This window comes from Chenopodium album, chromosome 17, assembly GCF_948465745.1.
Source record: "Chenopodium album chromosome 17, dcCheAlbu1.1, whole genome shotgun sequence".
Classification (NCBI taxonomy): domain Eukaryota; kingdom Viridiplantae; phylum Streptophyta; class Magnoliopsida; order Caryophyllales; family Amaranthaceae; genus Chenopodium; species Chenopodium album.
Genome location: NC_137850.1, coordinates 50,265,202 through 50,283,111, shown reverse-complemented (window position 1 = coordinate 50,283,111; position 17,910 = coordinate 50,265,202). Strand labels below are relative to the sequence as shown.

General features: G+C 36.6%; 1 protein-coding gene across 2 annotated transcripts; it reads left to right on the top strand.

The window, feature by feature from the left end:
* The first annotated feature begins 2,406 nt into the window (after nucleotides 1–2,406).
* Nucleotides 2,407–15,120, top strand: LOC145590114 (methylmalonate-semialdehyde dehydrogenase [acylating], mitochondrial-like). 2 transcript variants are annotated; one of them, XM_081646858.1, is made up of 19 exons: nucleotides 2,407–2,731; nucleotides 2,901–2,989; nucleotides 4,024–4,095; nucleotides 4,253–4,414; nucleotides 4,515–4,593; nucleotides 4,682–4,836; nucleotides 5,713–5,776; nucleotides 6,259–6,338; nucleotides 6,622–6,687; nucleotides 6,790–6,840; nucleotides 6,934–7,085; nucleotides 12,764–12,854; nucleotides 13,428–13,508; nucleotides 13,911–13,988; nucleotides 14,104–14,135; nucleotides 14,238–14,281; nucleotides 14,371–14,449; nucleotides 14,715–14,805; nucleotides 14,943–15,120. In XM_081646858.1, exons 1-16 carry the CDS (start codon nucleotides 2,707–2,709, stop codon nucleotides 14,260–14,262), a joined length of 1,302 nt encoding a protein of 433 aa, XP_081502984.1. In that variant the 5' UTR covers nucleotides 2,407–2,706; the 3' UTR covers nucleotides 14,263–14,281; nucleotides 14,371–14,449; nucleotides 14,715–14,805; nucleotides 14,943–15,120. The 2 variants fall into 2 exon arrangements, with proteins under 2 accessions (XP_081502984.1, XP_081502985.1); XM_081646859.1 differs by having other exon boundaries at nucleotides 2,410–2,731; nucleotides 14,104–14,139.
* Nucleotides 15,121–17,910: the final 2,790 nt, after the last annotated feature.

Sequence of the window (17,910 nt, the reverse complement as noted above, 5' to 3'; positions counted from 1 at the left end):
GGACCATATTAGTAGTGTTTAGGAAATTCTTTTGCTAGATTTTAGGCTTAAAAATAATTGTTTAAATAATATATTTTGTATAAAATAATTAATTAGGAAAATACCAATTATTCACTAATTAATTTAACTAAGAAAAATCAGATTTTCTACTTAGAAAATCCGAATATCTTAGCTAATTAATTAGGGAAATTCGGCCCTTTTAAATTAAATAAGAAAATACAATTTTATTTAATTAGAATATCCGAATAATCTGATTTTTAAAATAAAATAAATGGATAATAAATCTTATCCAAAATCCAAAAATAATAATTGAGTTTTAAAATACTTTTGGCGCCAAAATTCAATTATCATTTTGGCTCCAAAATCCAAATAGTAAAATAAATTACTAAAATACCCTTTTTAAGAGAATACTAATTAATTAGAAATGCGTTTCAAAAATACGGGGTATTACAAATATGTGTTACACTTTTATTATTGGCATGATTGAGAGCATGTTTAATTAAACTAAATGTTTAATTTGGTTTGGAACATAAAAAAGAAATCTTATTGTAGTTTATATAATTTTTATTGATGCTTTAAGCATGGGAATTAAGCTATCAAGTGTCACAGTACACATGAATAAATTATTGTTGCGGTGCCTATGTGCACTTAAGGTGTTTCTAACACTGAGGGATAGGATTTGCGGCGCATTATGCGTTTAAGGTGTGTTTGACACCGAGGTGGTTTAAAAAGGATTCAACATTTAAATTATATGGTCACTAATTATTCAAGAGTTAAATGGGTATGTTTGATTGCTTGAATGATTTATTGTGATTGATTGTGTTACGATTTAAGAGTCATCACCAAGTCTAAAAATATGTAAACAACGTAAAGTGAAAGAGATTACGCACCACAACTATGGGAACGTATATACCTTGAGTATGAACATATGGGGGGAGTTATGCGACTTTATATTTGACCATAACTTCTACTAGGAGTACAGGACGCTGCATTTTCCTTTTTATTTATTTTACACGCAGGATGTCAGTCACTTCATGTGGCATTTGCCTACCCAATTAGCTCCCGGTGTAGTTTACCTCAATTTATTTGGGGCAGGGATTTGGTTGGAAACCCGTTCAATGCATAATCAAATTAAATGGATGTTGGTATTTGTCTAGTTAGGTGTTGAATGTCTTGTATGCTTGTTTACAAGTGCAGCAAGGTAGGTTGTGTGATGATAGGATAGAAGCATGTTAGTGTGTCTTATTACACTCATGTACTCAGCATTGCTGATTGTGTGTTTGTATGTTTGTTTGGCCTTGTCTTTACCTTGACTCTACGACGACCCATTTCTAATGGTGAGTAGTGGGGACGAGTAGAGAGAAGCTTTTCAGGTGGTGAAACATTTTCATGATGGGTATGGTAAAGAACGAATCATGTGTAGTTTTTATAGGAATAGGATGTGTTTTAATTGCTTTGAATATTATCTATTTTATTATGCTCATGAGACTAACGTAAAGGTTTTCAGTATTGTTTGGTTTTAAGGGCCTACAGTGGTTCCAAATTGTAGGCTGACTTTGTTTAATTTTGGTTTGACTTTACTTACGTTTGGTTTGACTTTAAGTTGACTTGTTAATTTGAATGGTTTTAAATTTAGTCTTCCGCTGTGTGTCTTTGATAATTGCCTTAATCGTTTTCACGGTGGCGGTAATGTCTTAGTTTTTCCTATTTTGTATTTTAGGTATTTTAAAGAAAAGGAATTTCTAGGGTGTTACAAATAATTTTATACATTTTTCAAGAGTATATTTGATGCTTATATATAACCCTAAGGGGTATGAATAACATTACCCTTAAAAAATTTCATGAACTTTTTGGAGTACTTATAGCTTATGATTGGATTTCTTACATCAATCCTAGGCAAGGAGGAATTGCAATGAAAAAGAATTCTCAAAAAAACAAATAAATAAATAAATAAATAAAAAATCATGTTTATTGTATAATTAATGATATTTTTTTTGTAATTTTTTAAAATTTTGACCATTTAACATTACTTGGTACACTCAGACGAAGGAGTATGAGAATTTATGTGTTGCAATTATTTAGATTTAGCGCATAACATACATTGATTTTAGTCTAATTAAGGATCTGTTCTCTTCAGCTTTATTTTAGTTCAGTTCAGTTCATTTCAGCTCCAATCACTTTATTTCAGTTCAATTTAGCTCTTAATTTCTTTTTCTAATAAACAATTCATTTCAACTCTATGCAGCTCCGATCATTTCACCCCAGCTCCAATCAGTTCAATAAATCAGAACAGACCCTAAATGTTCAATCTTCTCCTTGTCAACATCAATTCAACCAAAAGAGGAAATAAAATCCAATATTTCATTAAATCTACCAAATGATAACTACGTCACATATCCCATTTTTCTTGATTTCTATTTCCCTCAAAAGTCTAGGTGGATTCATCGTCATCAACCTCATCAATTAGAATTTTATATTTTCACCCAAAACTAAATTAAACAAAAACTTTGAATCTGAACCATCTGATTTCCTGTCAACGCTTCATAACCGCACGATTTTCTTCCAAAATTGCTTTGATCACCGGTCTCTTTACTAATTTCATAATTTCATTTCAACAACCAAAAAAAAATAATATTTATTTAAGAAATTCAGACACTAACTTCGTTTCGTCGTTCTTCAATTCTCTCTCCTCAAAAATCAGTCAAGATGCTTCAATTCTCACTTCAACGAGGTAATTTTAAGCATTTTATCCCTTTAATTTTAATTCTTTTTAATCTTTTATTTTGTTCGATTGATTTTGTTCAAGTTTTTAGTCTAATATCATATTTAGTTTGGATTATTATTGTGTAAATCAATTTGTTGATGATTTAATTCAATTTTTTTTTCCTCAAAAATGTTAGCGAAAAACATGAAATTGTTGCGACCTCAATTGTTTGCTCTCAAGTATTCGACTGCAACTAAAGCATCTAGTCAGCATCCCAAACCTTCGGTAATTTCTATGTTTTTTTTTTTTTTTTTTTTAATATTTAATTTAATTCTTTTTTTTTTTTTTTTTTTTTTTTTTTTTTTTTTAAATTGAAATTTTGGAGGAAATTAGTTAAGTCACTGTTTCATTGCTTGAAGATTCTTATTTATTGAAGCTGGAATCGTTTTAGTGAGGTTTAGTCGAGGGGAAGATCATAAGTGCGTATACTGTAAAATCTATTTACGACGTTTCTTAAAAGAACATATTTCCTCCGTTCTTTAAGTATTTCAATGTCGTGACTTTCATGCTTATTTATCAATGTACAACTTTGATCATGAATATTTTTACTTATCAATCGGTAAAAATTGATTCTCCAAAGTTAATGTCTTGAAAATATATGTTAGGACTAATGCAAAAACAATTTATGAAATAACAAATGTTTTTGTATACTCATAAATTATGACAATGAATTAATTTATGGTCAAAATTAATACTTGTACATGAAAAGTGTAAAAGTCAGAACGTTGCAATATTAAAGGATGGAGTACGTATGTGTTAAAATTGTAATCTCATACACAATGTGAGAAATATTGCAAAACAAGTTGATGAAGATATTGATCTTGCACAATATTTTACAAATTGTAAAACTTGGTACTGTAATTTCTTGGTTGAACTTGAATGAAGCAGTAGACTTGTTTACTTGCATTGATAAGTAAACTTATTGTAAAGAAGATGATTATAATTTGACTTTCTTATAAGTCTATGGGATTGTTCCTATATATTGCAGTAGGATGGGAACTCTATAATTCTCAATTTCCATCATGTGTGTTGATCTTTCGAGGAAAAAGTCATCCCTCCACAGTTTTGATCAAAATTATATTAATAGAAGAATGACAATTAAATGACAACACAAACTGTGTTTGAGGGTAGGGGACACAGGGGGTTGGGGGGTGCTAAGCCGCTAAGGAGTAATGTTTATTTTCTGCTCAGAATTACTCTTGTAGATCACAAATCGTGCGTTGCTGACTTACCATTTTGTATCATAATATCTGTGTTAGAGGACTCCTTTACTGATTGGAGGCAAGTTTGTTGAGTCCCAAGCAGCTGAATCAATTGATGTTCTAAATCCGGTAATCTCTTAACTTCTTTCTTTGTTTCTCTTGTTGCTTTTTTTTAAAAAAATGTGTTATTCTTGTGCTTTCCTTTTGTTTTCTTGGTGCTGTTTAGCCAGTTTAGAAACTTATTATACCTCATATTCTATCACCCCCCCCCCCCTTCTGTGGTCAGGCAACTCAAGAAGTTGTCTCTCAAGTTCCATTGACAACAAAAGAGGAGTTCAAAGCTGCAGTATCTGCAGCGAAACATGCTTTTCCGTCATGGAGAAACACACCTGTTACAACTCGTCAGCGCATAATGTTCAAGCTACAAGAACTTATCAGGAGAGATATGGTGAATATCAAGGATTATTCTTTCCCCTTTATCTTATCATTATATAATTTTTTTTTTTTTTATCGAGTTCCTCTTCTAAACTGTTGTACTCATATTTCAGGATAAGCTCGCCTTGAATATTACCACTGAACAAGGAAAAACACTTAAAGATGCCCAAGGCGATGTTTTTCGTGGATTAGGTTGGTAATTTGATTTCGACTTGTTTATCGCCTGGTATAAGCCACTACTTAAGTATTCTAATATTTGAATCTCAAAAACTTTCTTTAGAGGTGGTGGAACATGTATGCGGCATGGGGACTCTTCAAATGGGAGAATATGTTTCCAATGTTTCACATGGTATTGATACTTACAGCATTAGAGAACCTCTTGGTGTTTGTGCTGGCATATGTCCCTTTAACTTTCCTGCAATGGTCCCTTTATGGGTAAGAAATAATTTAGTATCCAATTTTGTTACATAAAACTATTTATAGATGGATTTTGTTTACTGTAGGAAGTAGAGCTCTTATTTCATATAATCCTCCTTTTGACATATAGCCTATGTACAATATACATTTTTATTTGATTGTTAACCAGAAACATTTTGGCAATCTATAGAAAGTAAATTTATTTTTTCTAGAATAACAATGTTGAGGGAAGCTTACTATATGCCCTTTTTTAAAAAAAAAATAAAATAAAATAAAAAAATTAAAAGAAAAATAAAAAAAATTAAAATGTTTTGAAATATACTTGTATTTTGATGAAATGGTTGTTCAATCTTCAATTCTTCATATTGAAGAACCTCCGAGTGCGTCCTTTTAGTAATTGATCATTATGTATGTAATCTGCTGCTCTTTGTTTACTAGAGCTGCATAATAAAAAGTAAATTTTTTTAAAAATTGGTTTTCAATATGCTGCAAGTTGTAGCACAAAGGGGTAACATATTGGTTTTTGTTTGGGCCTTTTGGGTTGGGAAGTGATCCGGCCTTCATGAATAGAATGCCGTGGAAATCCTTGTATGATCATTGTAGTTAAATGACTTATATCTATAGGTTCAGTAACATAATAGCAAATTCCAGGAAATGGGTTGACATACAACTTCCTTGTAATACTTTTACATATTAATTTAGTTCATTATTTCCATTTTTTGAAGTTTCTTGTCTAGAGAAATTGAGTTTTCCACAATCTTTCTAAGATGTGTTTTTGTAGTTAGCTGCCTCATAAGTCCATATGAGTCTGTCAAGGAGAGAAACATTGTTTTGTGTCTGTCAAGGAGAGAAACATTGTTATTCAACATGCTAATAATGTGATACTTTTCTCAGATGCTTCCAGTGGCCATCACTTCTGGCAATACCTTCATTTTAAAACCATCAGAAAAAGACCCAGGTGATAGTTCTGTTTTTTCTACCATTCATGTAGAATTCTGAATTATTTTCCTTGTTATTATTTGAATTATGTGGTGCAATACTTCAAATTTTAGTCACTTCTGTCATTGTGCTGACATTTTTTTTGGTCTTCCTATGACATCATAATGCTGTATATCTTTAAATGTCTTCTTTTTACAATAAGTGCATTGGAATAAATTTAAAGAAGTTTATTTTTGTCAACTTGTGTGAACATTTTACAAAATTTGATGAATTTTCCGAACATCAGTTGAAGCATTCTTTGTATCTACTTTCCCGTTTCTGTTTCAGAAATGTACCAAACTTGAATTTTCATGTGCGCCCCTGGGATGCTTTATGAATTCTATTGTGATTCAGTTTCCTTCCTACACATCTATGTTAATTCTTTTGACTCTCTTGTATAGATGTTTCATGCTTTTAGTGCATGAGGACCCGCTTAACTCCTGGTTTTATTTTTCTTTATAGGGGCTTCTGTTATGCTAGCCGAGTTGGCTATGGAAGCAGGTTTACCTGATGGTGTCTTAAATATTGTTCATGGAACTCATGTATGTCTTTTTTATTTTACTTCCATGAAATATATTTGGTTGTTTATGCTAGCCGAGTTGGCTATGGAAGCAGGTTTTCTATCTATTTGGTTGTTTTCATGAAGCTTCCGTGAAATATATTTCTCTGCATCTATATTTATTTGTTTCCTTTTTTTAATTTCTTTTTTCTGGGGTGGAGAGAAGGCAGTGGGATAGGGACACTTTCCTTTCCAGTGTTGCTAATTGATGTGCTTCACACTTTGCTCCCACCATTGTTAATGTAACTTATTGTGCTTTGATACAGGACATTGTCAATTCTATATGTGATGATGACGATATTCGAGCCATATCATTTGTTGGTTCTAATAATGTAAGTATATTTTTTACTTTTTAAAATTTTGGTTCTAATAATAATTATTTTTTTTGGTTCTTTTAATCTTATAAAATTTTGATGGCTTGTTTTTCTCTGAAGGCTGGCATGCATATTTATGGAAGAGCATCAGCTAAAGGAAAGCGCGTTCAGGTATATACAAATCACTTGATCCATGCAGGAATCTAATTATCTGCCTAATTGTTTTTTTAATAGCTAACTGACTTCTGCTTCTGTATTGACCAGTCTAACATGGGTGCCAAGAATCATGCCATTGTCTTGCCTGATGCAAATATTGATGCAACCACAAATGCACTTATTGCTGCTGGATTTGGTGCTGCGGGTCAGAGGTGCATGGCTTTATCCACTGTGGTCTTCGTTGGAGACTTAAAGACATGGTACATTAATGCTAACCTTATTCTATATGGTTTTCGTATCCCAGTCAAATCATCCTAATCTCATAGTTTAAAGACATATGTATTTGGGCTAAAGGTCAATTGCATTAGGTCTCTAGATATTGTACCAAATACCTTTTACTGCATGTGTTGTGCTTGTTTTTTGGATCTGTTGGAAGTACTGTTTCTGCATTTGTTTTGGTTTAATGCCACATGACCTGTCTATGAAGTTCATAGGTTTTCATTATAACACTGCTAGAGACTGGGTCAGAAAATAGAGCAAGCTAAGAGAAACAGAGGGAAAATAGCAGGCCAAAGATAGATTGTATTGCAAGTCAGTGAAACCTCAACACAACTCCTTTCTTTTGAGAGGAAAGGATGCTCTCCCAAGGAATGAATTCCACAAAAATGTTCTAGATACATTCCCTCTACACAAACCTTCCTTAAATACCCAAAAATAACTACCAAGCAGAAATAACAAATTCATCACACAAAACAAGGACTAACAAACTTATTCCCTTAATTACTGATTTACCCCTTCCTGTAACTAATTCCCAGCTCAACATTCCAGCTCACTCTCTCTTATCCAAACCTTGTTTGGGCTTCCTCCTTGCATAAGTGAAACGCACCTTCGGACTGGGCTGATCTCTTGCAATACCTCCCACCCAAAAAAGCACCTTGTCCTCAAGGTGGAAATGAGGAAAACGAGCAGCTATTTCATCATGGTCTTCCCAGGTAGCCTTAAAGTCTTGTAACCCTTTCCACTTAATCAGAACTTCAGTGGCAGCCTGAGAACTCCTCGCTCCCAGCACAGAATCAGGCTCCACTCCAACACTAAGTCAGCAGAGAGCTGGGCAGGCAGAGGGGTAGGCAGCTGTCCAGGTCCCATGGCTTTTTTTAGCTGTGAAATGTGGAAAACAGGATGTATTTTGGCAGAAGCAGGGAGCTGCAGCCTGTATGCCACCTTCCCCACACGCTCCAATACTTGATAAGGGCCATAAAATCGAGGAGATAGCTTCTCAGATTGCCTTCTGACCACAGAGTGCTGTCTGTAGGGCTGTAACTTGAGATAGACCAAGTCCCCAACCTCAAATTCACCTCCCTTCTAGACTTGTTCTCATATTGGCGCATGTAAACCTGAGCTTGCACCAAGTGATACTTCAAATCATCCAGAATTGCATCCCTCTCTTGCAGCTGATCCTCTAAGGATGAGATAGCAGTATCCCGGCCAAGTGGGGAGAGTCTCTGCCATAGAGAGCCTTGAAGGGAGTGCAATGAGTTGCGGTGTGAAAAGCGGTGTTGTACCAATATTCTGCCCAATGCAACCAGCTTGCCCAACTAGAAGGTTTCCCATTCACAAAACAACACAAATAGGACTCTACCCCCTTGTTGACCACCTCAGTTTGCCCATCCGTTTGAGGATGGTAAGCTGTACTTCTACAAAGACTAGTGCCCTGCAACCTGAACAGTTCCTTCCAAAAAAGACTTAGAAAAATTTTGTCCCGATCCGACACTCTAGAAAAAGGTACCCCATGCAACCTCACAACTTCTTTCACCTATCCACAACCCTCAGAATAGTGTCCCATCCAAATGACTTAGGAAGGCCCTCCACAAAGTCCATGGAGATATCTTCCCAAACCTTTTCGGGGATAGGAAGGGGTTGAAGAAACCTTAGAGGAGATAGAGTAGACACCTTGTTCTGTTGGCATATGTGACAACTTTGAACATATTTTGTCACATCCTTGCGCATCCCTACCCAATACCACTCACTAGCAAGCCTTTGGTATGTTTTGAAGTCCCCGGCATGGGCCCCAACCGGAGAATCATGATATTCCTTAAGCAACTTGGTGGTGGGATCACCATGCTTGGGGATGACCACTCTATTCCTGGACCTCAAAACACCATTTTCAAGGGTGAACCCTTTAGGAACCTGTTCACCAGCTTAGATTTGAGAAATTAGCTGCTATAAGGTGTGGTCCTTCTTTATGAAGGAGAGAATAACTGCCATTTGGACCCCACAAGAAGCCACCAATGAAGCACACTCGACTTGAACACCATGCTGCGTAGATAGAGCATCTGCTACTCTATTAGTGGGCCCCGGTTTATAGCGAATGTCAAAAGAATACTCCAAGAGTTTGCTCACCCATTTTTGGTAAGCTTGTCCCACCTCCTTTTGCTCCAACAAGTACTTGAGGCTATGTTGGTCAGTACGAACCACAAATTGCCTCCCTAACAAGTAGTACCGCCACTTCTTAATAGCCAAGACAATAGCCATGCGTTCTTTCTCATATATAGGCTTTGAACGAGCTCTCAAACCCAAGATCTTGCTGAAATATGCAATTGGGTGGTTGTTTTGTAAAAGGATAGCTCCCAACCCATGCCCCGAGGCATCGGTTTCCACTATGAAGGGTAATGTGAAATTAGGGGCTGCTAGAATAGGGGCTCTAACCATGGCTGCCTTGAGTGCCTCGAAAGCAGAGGTGGCCTCATCAGACCACCCTAAGCAATCCTTGCGCAATTGATCAGTTAGAGGTTGAGCAATGAGCGCATACCCCTGAGTGTAGTGTAAGACCAAGAAAGCCTCTCAGTTCTTTGATGGAGGTTGGAACAGGCCAATCCACCATAGCCTGCACCTTGGAGGCATCCACCTCCATCCCTGCTGCCGAAATCACATGCCCCAAATAGGCCACCCGAGTTTTTCCCACTTCACACTTTTTAAAATTAGCATACAATTGATGAGCAGCCAATGTTTCTAAGACTTGCCTGAGGTGACCTTGGTGAGACTCTTCACATGGACTGTACACCAAGGTGTCGTCAAAGAAAACCAAGACAAACTTGCGCAAGAAGGGACGGAACACTTCGTTCATTAGAGACTGAAAAGTTGTAGGGGCGTTTGTGAGATCGAAGGGCATGACAAGGAATTCATAATGCCCTTCGTGAGTCCTAAATGCTGTCTTATGCACATCCTCTTTTTGGACCCTAATCTGGTGATATCCAGATTTTAAATCGAGTTTTGTGAAGATAGTAGACCCACACAATTCATCCAATAATTCATCAATCATGGGAATGGGGAACTTATCAGGTACTGTATCTTTATTTAGAGCTTTGTAATCTACACAAAAACGCTAACTACCATCTTTCTTTTTAACCAACAAAACAGGGCTAGAATAGGCACTAGTGGAAGTCTGAATGATACCTGCCCGTAGCATATTTGTCACTAGCTTCTCAATCTCATCTTTCTAAGATTGTGGATAGCGATAAGGGCGTACACTGATGGGGTTTGCACCGTGCTTCAGAGTGATGGAGTACTCTATCTGCCGCCCCTTGGTGGTAAGCCCTCGGGCATGTGAAACACTTGCTGAAATTCCTCAATTAAAGGCTGAAAAAAGGCTGGTACAGTAGGTGGTTCCTCCACTATCCGTTCCATGTTGTTGCACTCGAGTAAGAACCCCTGTCCTTCCTTCTACAGAGACTTGAACATGGCCTTCAAGGAGATACAAGTCCTGCCTAGGTGGGGATCACCCTTCAGTGTGACCGAATCCCCCCCCACCTGAAATTTGAGCGTCTGAGTCTTCCAATTGGTCATGGTGGTGCCTAGCTTCTCCAACCACTGAACTCCCAGAATTAAGTCCGAATTTCCCAGGAACTCTTCGACTATGGTGATTCACTGGACCTCCAATACTACCCCCTTGCACACACCACTCCCTTGCACAGTCTCTCCTATTCCCAGCATTACCCCAAAGCTCCCCGCCTCGGTCACCGGCACCCGGAGATGTTGTGCGGCAAAAGAGGAGATGAAGTTATGGGTTGCCCCTGGGTCAACCATGACCACCACGTCGGTCTCCTTGATCGATCCTACCACCCTCATTGTTTTAGGGCTGGTAATCCCCATAACAGAGCACAGTGCCACCGCAGAATTGCAAATGGGGTAAATGGGGTCGAGGTCTGGAGGGTTAGGGGCAGGAATTTGGGTTTCGACCGCTGACAACTCGCCGGAGCCTTCCCAATCCTCGTCGTCCATTGTTAACAGGACACTCAACTCTTGGCGGCGACAACGGTGGTTGAGGTTCCACTTCTCGTCGCACCGGAAGCAAAGACCCTGCTCCCTCTTTTGCTGCAACTCTTTCTCGGACAACCGCCTTATCTCATCGGAATTTTTGTGGGTTGGGATGTTTTTGTAGTTCGGGTTTGTGTTTCGGTTTTGGGTATTTTGGATCTGGTTGGTAGGGTGGGTTGTTTTGGTTTGGTTTGGATAGGGGGTACGGTAGCTAAGTGGGCTAGTAGTGGATTTGGGTCGTGGGCTGAGTTTTAACTTCTCTTCAACCCGTAAGGCCAGCTCCATGGCCCTATCCAAAGTGATCGGATCCAGCAAACGACCTTCGACTCGAATATCATCACTTAACCCGTTTATAAATTGCCCTTTAGCAATTGCTTCAGGAACTCCTTCAATCGGGGCCAAAAGTTCGATGAACTTACGTCGGTAATCCGCCACTGAGCTTGTCTGGTGGTGCGCCAGCTCATGGAGTGTGCTGGTGGCTGTGGTCCTGAAACGGCGAAGCAACAGCTGCTTCAAGGCATCCCAAGTAAGCAAAGGGTGGCGTCGGTGCTCCCACTGGTACCAGAGCAGCACGTCACCATCAAGCGCCACCACAGCCGCCTCGAGCTGGTCCTCCTCCGACAAGCGGTAGGAATGGAAGAAACGCTCGGCGCGTAGGATCCACCCATCCGGATTCGTGCCATCAAAAATTGGTAAATCGAGCTTCCTCAACTTCCAATTTGATTGACCACCCTGAAAACCACCGTCTCCATAATCAAGTTGATTTTGCGCGGAGAACGGGTTGTCCCATTGGCCGCCGTTGGTTTCACGATGGCCTGGCAATCACCACGGAAGAACGAACCTCCGTGCGAATAGCATTGATGTCAATTTTGACAGCCGCTAGAGGAGTAGCTATCTCCTGAGCTACTCTTGCCGGAATCCCAGCGAGCTCCTGCTCCATCAGATCCATGCGTTGCGCATTGGTGAGGCGTGCCATTGTCTTCTCCGTCTCCGATCGTCACCGCTCTGATACCAATTTGCTAGAGACTGGGTCAGAAAACAGAGCAAGCTAAGAGAAACAGAGGGAAAATAGCAGGCCAAAGATAGATTGTATTGCAAGTCAGTGAAACCTCAACACAACTCCTTTCTTTTGAGAGGAAAGGATGCTCTCCCAAGGAATGAATTCCACAAAAATGTTCTAGATACATTCCCTCTACACAAACCTTCCTTAAATACCCAAAAATAACTACCAAGCAGAAATAACAAATTCATCACACAAAACAAGGACTAACAAACTTATTCCCTTAATTACTGATTTACCCCTTCCTGTAACTAACTCCCAGCTCAACATTCCAGCTCACTCTCTCTTATCCAAACCTTGTTTGGGCTTCCTCCTTGCATAAGTGAAACGCACCTTCGGACTGGGCTGATCTCTTGCAAACACCTCCTAGCAGCGTTACTTTCACTCACAAGTCACAAGTTAATGAGTTATTAATCTTTCCAAAACTTGCTTCATTGTTTGCCAGAAATAATATGCTGGTTAGTGATTCAGTGAAATCTTTAAAAGAAATCTGTCATGCAGTTTGGAATATGCTTTCTTATTATGAAATTTTTTATTTAATCAATCATATCTTAATTTTTTTAGGGAAAACAAGTTGGTCAAGGCTGCCAAAGCACTAAAAGTGAATGTGGGAACAGCACCTGATGCTGACCTTGGTCCAGTCATAAGCAAGCAGGTATTGATCCTATTCTGTAGCTGCAGCCTGTTGCACCTGTTATAAAGTTAGCCCTGAATGTAGATTGTCTGGAATTTAATAAGCATAAGAAACCCTTGTTTTGAAGAATTTCTGTTGTATGCTATTACGTTGCCCATGCTGTGCAGAAGCTTAAAATACTTGGTTTAGTAAAACATCTCATTTGATCATCAGACAAAGTTATTCAATTTTCTAATGTTTAGAATTTGTCCTGCTTGGCCTCTTTTAGGGCTTAAACTAAGCCTTAGAAAATTCCTTCAGATTAGTTTAGTTAGATCGGACATAAAGAATTATGGAAAGATGCCAAAGATCCAATGGCTTCAAAACAAAGATCGTCAGAATATTAATGCTTGCATTCCATTATCACGGAGCAGGGTCCAAATCAGTTTCAGTTTTTTTTTTTTTTTTTTTTTTTTTTTTTTTTTTTTTTTCTGTTTATTGTCGAAATATTCAGGGATTATGACCATTATCATTCTCCTTTTCACTATGCATACATCTGTATTTTATTTGCATTTTAAAATATTCTTCTTACGTTAGTTGATTTCATATTGACAGGCAAAGGAACGAATATGCAACTTAATCCAAAGCGGGGTTGAATCTGGAGGAAGACTAGTACTAGATGGAAGAAATATTGTGGTATGTGTTGGGTTTCTTTAGTTTAATTGGCTTCTATCAATTTGTATCCCACTTTTGTGCTTCACAGTTTGTTGGTTTAAATTCGTGATTAGTCCAGGCTTGGCTTATTTGTTATAATGGAAACAATTGATGCTTTAATGAAAATGATCACAAATAAGGTGGTTATAGGCTAATAGGTACCTTAAGGTCATCAAAGAACATCATGTATTTAGTAGTATTCCATGCATATTGCTGCCAATATCTTTGTTAGTCCACGTCAATTCCAACATTGTAGAGATTGTTGCATCTTTGATAAGGTGCAAAACTTCTGTTGGTTACTTATCTTGTTTTTTGAGCTATTTGAAGTATGTTATTCCTAATGCTAATTAGTTTTATTTCTTCTGCCTGGTTTTTTCGGGACAGGTTCCTGGATATGAGAATGGAAATTTTGTAGGTCCTACTATCCTCTCTGATGTCACAGCTGAAATGGAGTGTTATAAGGTATTCTTTATCAGCACTCGTTATTTCTTCTACTTTAGGAAGGAAATTTTTCTTCTTGTCTAAAGCAGCATTGTTGAGTTTGTGTTCGCATAACCTTTCTGTTTTGTATGAACAGGAAGAGATTTTTGGACCAGTACTTCTTTGCATGTAGGTATAGTAGTTTTTTCTATATCATTTCTGATTTATGTTGAAGCTTCTCCGTTTTAGACTCATTCTTATGATCCTATCACGATTTTTTTTTTTAATCAGGCTGACAGTTTGGAAGAAGCCATAAGCATTGTTAACAAAAACCAGTAATTACTTCATATATCCCTTAATTCCTGTTGTCACCTATAATCTTATTTTATCTAGTCACTTGACAATGATCAATTTTCTACCACAGGTATGGAAATGGAGCATCCATTTTTACCTCATCAGGAGCCGCTGCAAGGAAATTCCAAACTGAAATTGAGGCTGGGCAGGTAATCAAACTAATCTCTAGCAGAACTCTGGTTATATTTTAGTACTCTAGGTTTTGGTGAGAGCCTACTATAAACTGGACTGGCGGACTGTATTCACTTTGGTCGTGATTCTATATCTTTCACGACTCAGTCTCATCTTCACTTTGATTTTTCTGTTTTCCCGCTAACAACAATAGGAACCAAATTTTGTTTTACATTTCTTGAATTTTTGCTGCTTGACCTTCATGTTGATCGTAGTGAACTTCCTGTGAATTTTGTAAATCAGGTTGGCATTAACGTTCCAATTCCTGTTCCTCTTCCATTCTTCTCATTTACCGGCAGCAAGGCATCATTCGCAGGCGACCTCAATTTCTATGGTAAGTTGCCGCATCAATGCTCTTGTTATTGCATCTTTTTATGAATTTGTACTCTTGACCGATTCAATTCCAAAAAAGACTGAATTCCATCCAACTGTTTGCTTAGTGTTAATACATGAAATCCTTGTGAAATTCAGGAAAAGCTGGAGTTCAGTTTTATACCCAGCTGAAGACAGTGACTCAGCAATGGAAAGATTTACCAAGTGGTCTCTCTCTAGCTATGCCAACTTCACAAAAGGCATAATGAACTTTTCTTGAATAACATTATGTAAAACATTTCAAGAATTTAATGCAAAAGCCCTTTCTGTTATCTTATTGCAATTTGTTTATCTAGTCATTTATACACCATATTTTTGCAAATTTGTCGTCTGCATACCAACATTATTCATTCACCATCCATCCAAACGTCCACTAAAGCAGATTTCTTTTTTTCAAAATTATACGCAACACATGTCGTGTTTATCAATTACCACGGTTTGAGTTATTACGCTCTTGGCCCTATCATTTGCGCACACAGGCCAAGCACTTGGCAAGATTCGAGCCTTAAATCTCTAAAATATAATGGTTTGTGACATTTTGAGTAAATCTCTTACTGTACCTGTGGCTTGTGGGAAGTGGTAGGTTCGGTTCAAATCTTAAATAGACTTTTTTTTTTAGTGTAAAAACAATGAACAATCTATTGACTCATTAAAAGATTGAAATATAGTGTTTGAAATATTTCTTTTATATTTTCCTAACTTAGCTGTTGTTCTCCAATGGAAATTTTACCTTTACCTCCATAATCACTGATATATAGGTGGCTAATTGGCTATATTTGTTTAAAATTGATTTTAGGCGGAAATCAATGAGAAATTAAAGATTTAGGTTATGATGTTTGATATATTGGGACACTTTTTTCCAAAAATACTTCACAAAGAAAATGAAGGGAATTTTTTTACTTTACCAAACTTTTGCTAAGATTCATTCATATTTTCGCTATATTTGTTTCAATTCTTTTATAGAGAATCAAAAAATTTCCCTACTTCATAAAATTTCATATATCCTTCTTTTGTTACCAATTTTGAATTTCAGCATTTTCCCACTCATAAACCCTAAATATACTCATTTCTTAAATTCTTTTACTTATTATAAAAGTAAGCATTATTATTACGGAGTACTTCGATTTATTATTGAGTAAAATAGAAAACTAAGCAAAAAAAAAAAAATGCAGCAATCAGGATGTGATTTATGGATGGTGTTACAATTAATAACTTCATTTTCCTCTAAAACAAACATTCATCAAAGTATAGCCTCCAAATCTAAACCCAAATCCAAAATCAAATCTAATAGCTCTACTTCAAATCCTAGTGCCACAACAGTCATTTCGTCTCCGAATCCACTAGGACCGCCACCATCACCATCATCGTCACCACCATTGCCAACACTATTTATTCCGAAGAAGGGTACGACTACGACATCGTTGCCTACTAATAATCATTCACAAAATTCCTTCACTTATACTCCTCCAACTACCCCTAAGTCTAGGTATGTGTCTGAGTTCCCTTGGTCATACCCACTACCACATTCGTCATCACCATCATCGTTGTTATCGCTACCAACATCATCTCCACTATCGTCGAAGGTTACGACAACAACGACGACGACAATGACAACGACGGATGTTCGTAGGAAGTCGTTATGGCATGCCATGAAGACTAGTTGCATGGCTTGTTTTAAGCACAACAAACAAAGAACATGTAATAAAATTGGACATAATGATGATAATAGTCATGATTTGAGTCTTTGTGAGGAAATGAGAGAGCAAAAAGTGAAAGAGGCTATCCTGTATTGTAAATATACTTGTAAAATAGTTGAAACTTGAGATGTCTTAGCAGCTATTAGGGTTTTGACTTTTTTTTAAATAGAAATTTAGGGTTTTCATTTTACTTTTCTTTAATCTTTATTCTCTATTACTATTAATTTTAATCAGTTTGTTTATTTATGTGAATAAATGCATAATTATTGGTGATACATAATTAATTTATCAGCTCAGGACATTGTAAGGCTACTCTATAATTGAATTATTTATTGATTCTTTTTTTTTTTTTTTTTTTTTTTTGGTGCTTTATTATACACACCATAGAATCATAGATGATATGAATATTTTCTTATTTATTATTAGATATTATGAGTAGTGTAAAATTATTTGGAAAATGATTTGTAGTATCATTTAAATTTTACTTTTAATACCTACAAAATATACTAAGTTGTGCACCCATTATTTTTTTTGGCTCAATTAATGATTAAATGAGTAATTGTTATCAGAATTAGCAAAATGCCTTCGATGTGCCTTGCCCTTGAGTGCAAATAACTATCCATAACTTAAAGACTCTAATGTTTCAACTAGATAATACTGAACCATAAAAATGACACGTATCATTCGTCCTACAAATTCTCACCAAATTAAAAATTTAGGAATTTGAAAATCAATAATATTTACTATAGAGTATGTACTTGTATTAGTTAAGCCGTTAAGGAGTGTATTAATTGCTTAACTCGTGCACTTGGTGCATAGGACATGGAAGGGAGAAAAAAAAAAAAAAAAAGGGAAATGGGACACATGTTGCAACTCATTAGGAATCCAGCAAATACTAAACTGGTGAGCATGAATTTAATGCTTAAATTTAGAAGTTATGCATCAACTTCTCATGATTAAAGTATAAAACTGATATGTTTATATTTCACTCTTCTATAGACAGTTCTATTAAACATTTTCAAGGTTTTTCTAATTTTCTTGTAAATTAAGGCATGTATAGGATTATTATATATTATGGCCTTAAATTTGGGAAAATTTTCAACCTTAAATTAAGGCTTAAATTGGTAAAATTACTAAATTCTAGTACGTAGTATTTTCTATTTAATTTTTTGGTGTAAATTAAACTTGCAATATTTAAACTCTTAGAGTTAGAAATTAGAAAAGACCAACCCTACAAGCCAACCACACAATTTAGAGACAAATTTTGTTGGAGTTAATAATTTACTAACAAATTTGGTTGACGAAAAATTAAGTGATTCACCATTCACATCTAACAGCATTATTGTTGCTAATAGATTGATATTTAGACG